The sequence below is a fragment of the Uranotaenia lowii genome, chromosome 2 (genome assembly GCF_029784155.1).
Source record: "Uranotaenia lowii strain MFRU-FL chromosome 2, ASM2978415v1, whole genome shotgun sequence".
Classification (NCBI taxonomy): Eukaryota; Metazoa; Arthropoda; class Insecta; order Diptera; family Culicidae; genus Uranotaenia; species Uranotaenia lowii.
The window spans coordinates 371286840-371296387 of record NC_073692.1 but is presented as its reverse complement, the minus strand read 5'-3'; the positions used below and the strand labels follow the sequence as shown (position 1 = coordinate 371296387).

At 39.5% G+C, this 9548-nt stretch overlaps 1 protein-coding gene across 1 annotated transcript; it reads right to left on the bottom strand.

The window, feature by feature from the left end:
• Positions 1-1483: 1483 nt before the first annotated feature.
• LOC129749494 (seminal metalloprotease 1-like) lies at positions 1484-2904 on the bottom strand. The gene is made up of 3 exons (XM_055744465.1): positions 2579-2904; positions 1878-2476; positions 1484-1813 (listed from the first exon to the last, which is right to left on the bottom strand). The coding sequence occupies exons 1-3, from the start codon at positions 2730-2732 to the stop codon at positions 1727-1729; spliced, it is 840 nt and encodes a 279-aa protein (XP_055600440.1). The 5' UTR covers positions 2733-2904; the 3' UTR covers positions 1484-1726.
• Between the last annotated feature and the right edge of the window lie 6644 nt (positions 2905-9548).

Genomic DNA, 9548 nt, shown 5'->3' with positions numbered 1-9548 from the left:
CTATCTGGTTTTCCTTAGCTTCTTCATATCAGCGCGAAATTAACACAACGAAATTTTAATGATTCTCATTTTGCAACTATGCATACGTTTTACATAAAATCGTTTGAGATTTTACGTAGAATCGTTTGAGATCCGTTTTTGAAAAAAAAATTGCATGAATTTAAAAACGATTTTCAAACTCATATATATTTTTATTATAGACTGTTCCAGAAATTATAAGCACACCTAATGTTGATGGTCATTTTGAATCGAATAATTTTTTTTCGAATTCTACTGGCTGCGTCCTTTTGTTCACACATTTCTGTACGTAATAACATCAAAAAAACGTTTAGTTTGTGATTACATTTCAAAATGCTTGATCTTACTCCGGAGAAGAGAAAGAAAAAGTTTCGTGCACAAGTGGTGTACTGTGAGTGGAATCTCATTGAAAAAATTGGCCAAAGAAGAGGATGCGTTATGGACACCGAGGAGTGGTCGAAAATCTGGTCCTGTTAGCCCTGCTATCGACAAAAAGGTCAGGGATGCCTACAAACAGAAACCGTTGGATGTGGCAAGAAAAGTCGGGACTTCGACGTCTAACGTGATGCGTGCTGGAGAGCGACTTGGGCTCAAGACGTACCGAAAGCAGAAAAAATTCAAAAGGAACCCAAGTCAAGCCGTTTCTGTCAAACCAAGAGCCCGGAAACTGTATGATTCAATGTTTTGCTAAAGTTCTGGGTACATTATTTATCATGGACAATATAACGTATGTGAAATTGGACTATGAAACCTTTCCTGCGCCACTATACTTCATGTACGCAATGACAAGGATATCCCCGAAACGGAGAAGGTCATTTTCACCGAAAAATTTGGAAGGAAGGTAACGGTGTGGCAGGCAATTTTCGAGTGCGGCAAAATATCTAGCTCGTCCGTCATGTCGGAAACAATGAATACCCAGAACTATATCAAGGAATGGACCCGTCATATTTTGGGCCGATTTGGCATCATGCCATTATGCCAAAGACACACTAGGGTGGTTCATAAGTCAAAACGTCTGTTTTGTGCCAAAAAACATGATTCTGCCTAATTGCCCCGAAGCACGGCCAATCGAGACTTTTTGGGCTTTGACCAAAGCAAAGCTACGAAAATACATAAAACCAGCTGATGATATCGGAAAATTTAAAAGGGATTGGCCAAAAGTGGTGAAAATGCAACTGTGCAGAAGGTTATGAGTCATGTTCGAGGAAAAAAGTGTCAGAACACAGAATTTTGGAAATATTCACAGATTTCACAGATTTTTTTTAAATTTTGAACGTATTTCCAAAAATATTGTTTTTCATATTCAAATACATTTGGATTTTAAGCTTAAAATTTATAAAATATTATATGACCAGTAAGGTAAATTAATTTTTTTTAGGTAAAATGTAAAAAAACTCAATTTGTCATGATGAATGAGCACAGAATTGTTTGATAAATTCACAGAAAATCAGAATTTTTTTCGCAAAAACACAGAATTTTTTTTCGGCAACCTTGCTTGGTAATACAAATCAAACTTAATTTTTATAAAAACCATTTCAACATCGTCCTTGCTGACACACCGGCCCTCCGAAGCGGAACATCGTAATCATCCCCTGAAAGCTGTTTGGTGGAATTTTCAGTCCGAACGGTGTACGCCTAGATTAATAATGATCATTATTTTACTGGTGGGGTTAGTTACATAGGTGTAACAAAATGTTGTTGCTGAATGCTACGCCGCCCTACATTTGTACATTCTGTTTATTTTAGTAATGTCGGCTCTGCTCAATCCTTTCCGTTGTCCAACCATTTTGGTATCCTACAAATTATAAAGAGTAATGTTCATTTCAATACACGTTTTAATGATCACGAAAGAATCTCACCCTCAGCGGTACCATAGTTTTCTTTCCATTTTTGCTGAAATCGTATAGAGTGTAGTGCATAATACTTCCGTAATCATATTGGGTTCCGAAAAGACCAATCCAGCTGGCTTCGTACTTGTCGAAGTTCCTCTCATGGCCCGGCTTTATATTTTTCCAAAGGATGCGCACCCATTCGTCCCGGTTCGGGGCACTTTGCATATGAACGAATCCAAGCACATGTATCAGTTCATGCATGAGAACGCCTACCTGAAAACAGCCCGGCGCGAAGTTGACCTCTTGCTGTCCAATGAGATGGCCTATCTGGGCAGAACAACCAGGCTTGAAGCCTTGAATGCGAATGTAATCCCGTTGATTAGTGCGTGGCGTGAACTTGACGCAGGTAACCCTCTCGATCCGGCGCATTGCTTTCCTTATCATAGCAATTTGCATCCTGTTGAAACGGTTTGGCTCGAACACGTAAGGAACGGTCTTATGTGGCCAGCGAAATAATTCGATGAGAACACCGTTCTTACCTTCCATAAGTCTGAATTGCTCCTGGCTTAGAATCATATCTCCTTCGAAATAGCCGCCCATTGCTTCGGGATTCAAGGGTACTGGAACTAAAAACGCGATCAGGAGAGAGGCAAATTGAAGTTTACGAGAATTTTCTGCTCAAAAATATCTGTGAACCTCGGGGTTGAGGTGCTGACGCACATACTTACAACCGTCGGTTGGATATCTAGGTGAGTTTTCATCTACCCAAGGTGGTGGGCCCTGCCAAGGGAAGTCAGTTTGAAATGGATATTCCTGGGCAAATGAAGTTGATACTTGACGAAATATGAAAACCAGGACTAGTGAAATTATTTTCTGCCCCATCTCTCACAGCAATGCCAGAATTTTAACCATCGTGATATTTATAGCATTATGCTGCACATTCCTGTTTCGCATTGAAATGCTAAACAGTATAGAAATCGATGACATGGTTGTAGAAAGCCAAACTAACCAGCAAATTAAACGGAACGAATCCAAGGTTTGAGAATAATGTACCACCTGTCAACACTCCCTGGAAACTGTTCGGTGTATTCAATCCAAACGGTGTGCATATGTACATTAAGGCTTTTTTACGCTGATATACCTTCCGCGTAAAAAAAACGGGCAAAAACCGTGAACCGTATAAATAAACCGTGCTAATTCCCGGAAACCATGTAAAAAACCCGATTTAATACACTTTACAATACTGGTATTTAAACAGTTAAATTTTGTTATTTATTAAGAAGTAGAAATGGTACCGTGGTAGCACCCAGAACTCTCGCGCTGCTGGTCACAGGTTCGAATCATACTGTTTTTTTATGTTTCCTTTCACAACTGAATAAATAAAACCAACTACAATAGTTATATGAACGATAAATAATTGATCTCATTCTATGTATATGTATGTATGTATGTTTGACCCACCACTGGCTGGTAGGTCTTTCGACCCGAGGCGGTACGGGAAGTCTCGATCGCACATTCAAATATTGTTCATGCTTAAGGCCGATGACATAGTGAGTGCGATGCGATGCGAATTGGCGGAAAATTTACGGACGCAGCCTATGCGAACTCGAGCGGCGGAACAAATTGACATCTTTTTCGCCGCGTTGAGTATGTCAGGTTTAAGCGATTCACATACATTTCCATCAAATGTGGTTCACCGCATTGAATCGCATTCGCCGCATCGCATCGCATCGTATTTACTATGTCATCGGCCTAACTCATCAACAATATTTGCAGCACAACCAAGGGGTCCGTTACCACTGGCTTGGGACAGGTTTGGCTCATCTCATTCCCTTCCAACTGTTCGAAACAAATTAGGAATCCTGAAAAGATTGTTAGAATCGTAGAGACCCTACTTCCCTGCGCTAGCTCAACAGGGGAAAATGTATTGATCACCGGAGGAACTTTTACAACAATTAAAACTGTGATTCATGGGCGGACTTTTTAAACCTGTTTAAACTTTACAGAAACAAACAAAAGAGAGAAATATTCTTGGTTTTACAGGGAATGCACTTTTAATTAAAGAAAGACTCGACAATTTGGATAAAAGAAAGGACCATACAAAGTTTATTCATGAAATTTTCAATTCACTGTTCTTTGTGAGTTTTGTTTCTCGAATTTCAGTGGTTTTTTAGAAAGAAATGGTAAGATGGTTGGTTTTTAATTTTGTACTTGCGCTCTTTTTATTGGTATCTCGACGATCTCGTTGCGGCCGTTTCTCGGTGGTCGACTCGTTGGGGGACTTCTGCTGGAACAACGTAACGGGATCGGGCGAATACAGGAACAGGACGGAATCCGGAATTGCTCTCTGGGCAATTCCCGCAACAACTCGGCCTGTTGGGCGTAGGCCTACCGTTTCACTTCGGTCCGGGGAGCTTTTGTGTGCACGGTAACCACGCGAGTGTCTCACTCTATCGAGGGGCAAGTAACGGATTGGTCGGCACTAGAACACCCAGAGGGAATTCCCACCAGACCTCACCACAGCGTGGAGTGCCCCTAAGGGGGTTGTAACGGGGGCGGGGCACTAGTCACAGGCACGACCTAAAGCACTCGCGGGACACCGGTGTGTTCGCGTAAAGGCTGATGGTGATTCACGGCACTGGGGGAAGACACTTGTTCTGGGGTTCTCTTCACTTTGCCACCTCGACCGACCAGCTGGGAAATGGAGTCGTGAAGCTTCCAGCTGGCCGTTGAAAATTGTTCAGACCACTACCGGAACTGATAATAACGGGGAAGGGGGTCAATGCCACCCAAGTACGGTTGGAAACGGGCTAGTCACGTAAGGTGTGTGACGCGCTGTTGCTGCTCAACCTCGGACCGGAAATACTCGAAAAAGCCTCGAGCTTCTCGAGCTCCTCCTATTTATAGGTTTTCTTGTCCTTTCATCGCCATGTTCCCATTTCCCGTCAAGCATGTTTTGTCCCCTTCGAAGATGCTCGATGACAGCAACATGACAGTAACAATACAGGAACTGACATATAGAGGGCTGGTGTCTTTTCGAACAAAACATTTTATGGCGTGCATTCCATAACAAAATATATTAATCTAACAAAACTAAACCTAACAAATAACTAACTAAATGAATAATAAATAAATAACGCGAAAATAAATAAATAAATAAATAACGAAGAATTTAATAAATTAATAAATAAATAAATAAACAAAACTAAATCCCTAAATGACACCAGCCGATTGCTATTAAAATTAGAACAAGACACCACACAAACATGAGATATCTTATTCTTATTTTAGACATTTACGAACAATAATTTTTATTTACAATATTTACAAAGTTTTCATCCAAACTGGCCCAAAAATCACAATTTTTATTGTAACCATTAAATGAATGGTTACAAGATACCTAAGTACCCGATTTTTTATTCAAAATTTGCCGAGATACTCCGGCTGGCTTGAACCCACAATCCATTGTATATCAGTTTTCCGCTCGTTTGATGCCCTGTCCTACCCCCCTCTAATCCCTATAAATTTTCCCTTATCTAGTCCCTGAAATTTCATCTAAGTTGGATTCATTTCTCTACAAAAAAGTTTCGCTGACTGAATGTTTGAGTCAAGACCCATCTTTGGGTCACAGTTTAAAAATACCTATAAATAGAGTTAAGCTATTTTGAATATGAAATGAGTAAAAAGTTACCCAATTTTACTTATTTTTACATCTTACCTTTAAACAACTGTACTTCCCTCACTTCTTCGTACTTACCTCCCAATTTTGACTTAATAATAATGAATTTAATGCACCAAAAGTAACGAGAGGCTTATGATTTGATGTTAAACGATATCAATTAACTTTGTTATATACCTAGTGTAGGATACGTTCGATAAGAAAAGCATTCAAGTATGGGTGAAATCATAAATAGGTTCGATTTGTTTAAAGCATTGTAATTCTGGCAGTAACGAACGAACCGCTAAGAGAGGAGGTTAATAAAGTGGTGTCAACTGAAAGTGTTACCGACACAGAATTCTACAATTTGGCGCAGCCAGTAGGATTAGTTTTTTTTCTCGGTTATAGTTATTTGAAAGGTTAAGTTTGATTAAATGAATTCACTGCAGGGTCCGGTTATCAAATCGAAGCATACGTCAGTCAGTTTTTTGAAAATTCATTAAATTTCGCTGGTCCAATTCCTTACTGAAGAGCAAGCAGCAACGCAACGTAAGGTTGCAAGAAAAAGCTGGGCCGGTTAATTAAAACCGTAGAGCATGGCGGGACCGGTTGAAAATTTTCCCGAAGCGCACGAATACAAGAAGAGAGTTTATTAGCTGAAGAGCAAAGCGGGCCCGGTTGGAAGAATTTAACCGAAGCGCAAGAAAGAGAGGAAATTCTCTAATTATACTCGTTAGCAAGTTAGAAACTGCGGAACAACGTAAAGCGGCTCGGGTGGAAAAATACCCGAAGCGCATGAGAGGAGAGAATTATTTCGATTGAAACTGAGCATCTATCTGTTTAGAAACCAACTGGAGAGCCAACTGATTTACTTCTCCCTTTCGATGAAACGAATAACGGCAGAGAGAACTGCACGAGGCTTCCATATTCACCACACCGCATTTTGCTACTAAAGATTCGCTTAGAAAGAGAGTGAGCAACTTGATGAGAGAGGAAAGATTGTAATTTCACCACACGTGTACATGTGTGTGTAGAAGGACAGGACAGTAGATCTGAGAAACAGATGGTGAAACATCTGCTCATAGTTGGATTGTTCGCCATCTTGTGCAGTGGAAAATTTTCAAAGCAAGGAAAAATTACTTTGGCTAGGAGCAATTGTGGACGATTTGGATTTTACTCACGGTAAGAATTAAGTTAAAAACCACAGAGTGCTAATTGGAATTAGTGATGATAGAGAAATAAGCCAATCCGTTTGGAACTAATTAATATTCCAGATGGACGCCAGATTGAGTCAATTTTCGATTCCCCCATTCAATGATTCTTTGCCGACCCAAGATTTGAGACGAGAATGGGAGGAATGAATGGCATAGATCAGGGGTTTTCAGATCGTGCTTCGCGGAGCACTTGGTGCTCCGCGAAGCTTTTGAAAGTGCTCCGCGACGTACGCAATGAAAATCACAAACCAACCTTGATCAACGGCCTGGTAAAAATCGATCGAAGTCCAAGAGGCCGTCGAAATCCGGACCAGGTAAAAACCTTACATGCAAATACGATCGGCGATACTAATGAATTTTAATGTTTATTTAATTTTGCAGGATTTCACAATCTAAACTGCCAATCAGGAATTTCAGGAGGTTTTCAATGTTCATTATAACAAAAATAAAAATGAAATTGAACAAAACATCTAATTATTTTGAGTAAATTACCAATTTAAATTTATTTCTAATTCAGCTAGGTTAAATCTTAAAGCATGGATCACTACAAATCTGGACGCACTATTTATTTTACCTTAGTGCTCCTAGTTGTCGGATCTGGAATGTTTTGGCAGCAATTTGTAGAGGAATGTTTCTTCTACCAGTGCTGAAAATTTCATTACGATTCGTTTTGTTTCAAAAAAGTTACACGTGATGGAAGCCGCGAGATGAAAATAAATTTTGAACACCCACGTCAAAAACCCGACGTGGTCGGGTTCAAAAATCGCGAAATCGTTAAAAATTGTCAAATCAACCGTGTGTAGCGTTCTCAAACGTTTCCGTGAGATGCGTACTATAGATCGGCAGGTTCATACCAAGCGTTATAGTGGACCTAAGAATCAGAAACTGCATTTGAAGGTGTTGAGAACGATCAAGGAAAACACAGGGTAGTCGGACTATGACATTGCCAAGAAATTCAACGCCGACCGGTTTACCGTCAGCAGAATTCGTCTACGCGAAGGAATACGATCCTATCGGACCAGTAAGCAACCAAACCGGACATTGAAGCAGAATTTAGTAGCCAAAGGACGTGCCCGCAAGTTATACAAGAAGATACCAACGAAGTTCGACGGATGCATCCTCATGGATGACGAAACGTACGTGAAAATGGATTTTGGGCAGCTTCCTGGCCAAAAATTATGTAAAGCCACTGCAGTGGTGCACTGCACTGGTCATGGTGATGTCCCCGGCAACTTCAAATTCGTTTTTGCTGATAAGTGTGCAAGAAAGTGTTTGATCTGGCAAGGTATTTGCAGCTGCGGACGAAAAATTCCGGTTTTTGTGAAAAACAAGACCATGGACTCCGAAATTTACAAGGAGGAGTGCATGAAAAACGTTTTTTTTTCGTACATTAGATCTCACAAAGAACCAGTAAAGTTTTCGCCAGATTTGGCATGCTGCCACTACAGCTAGGAGGTACTACAGTGGTATTCGGCCAACGAGTGGATTTTGTCGAAAAGGACATCAACCCACTCAACTGCCCTCAATTCCGCCCTATCGAAAAATTTTGGGCAATTGTCAAGCAGAAGATGAAGAAAAATGGTAGGATGACTCGGGATGCAACTTAGATGAAGAGATTGTGGAACAAAATGGCCGCGGAGGTCAGTGAATAGGGTGTCCAAACTTTGATGAGTGGTTCTAGACGAAAAGTTCGAAATTTTATCAAAAAAACATCGGAATATTTTTTTTCTTATTTTTCCTTTGAAGTGCAATAAAAACCCTACATTTTGATTATAAAACTTTTTTTTTCGTTCACATAGCTCCGAGATAGACCCGTTTTAACGCGTCCAGATTTGTAGTGATCCATGCTTTAGTTACAAATACAAGTTACAAATTAGGTCTCAAATAGCCTTCTGTGAACTTCAAGTTCTAAGAAGTTCCTCAAATAGCCTTCTGTGAACTTCAAGTTCCGAGAAGTTCCTCAAATAGCTTTTTCTGTGACATGTCGATCGCATCATTCAGAATAAAAGTTACAAATTGGATCTCAAATAGCCTTCTATGGACTCGAAGTTCCAGAAAGTTCCTCAAATAGCCTTTTTGAGACATGTCCGCCATTTCATGAATATGAAATGTGAACGAACATCACAAAAGGGCATATAATAAATAAATCATTTTTTGGAGCTTGGAAATTGTTGAAATGTATAATTTATTTTGAAACTTCAACTCAGAACAACTTAAAGCCAACTCGCAAATGATTGTTTTTGAAAAAAGTAAATACTTTGACTTTATAAAATTTCATCCAACTGTATTTACTTACCACGAAGTTATCATACACTGAAAGTCAGTTGAAGCAATTCATTGATTAAATATCAAGATAAAATCAAGAATTTGTATAATTTTATGCTTAACAGTTATAAACATGAAATTTAATTTTTTTTAAACCGATATTATTTTAACGGATGATTGATTTATATGCCGTTTCGTAATGTTTCTTAGTAATAATCAACATGCGTCTTCGCTGCTGGCCGCTGGTTGCCCTTGCGGGTAGGGGAAAAGTTCATATAACGCCCCATGTGGCTAATACGCGCCACCTTTGTTTCGAAGAATCTGAAACATTTGAAGCCTGCAAAATATTACCAATTTGTTCTAAATGCTGTGATTGGTCATGGCAAGTATGAATTTTTCCTTAAAATACCCCTGAGTCGTGATAATTTCACAATTTAGGTTTTTCGTCATTTTGATCTAAATTTTAAAAAACTTTCATTAAGGTGTCAACAAGCAGAGAAAAACGAATAAGACAATTTTTTCTGCCACATCGATAGAGGAGAATCTAAACTATGATTTTAT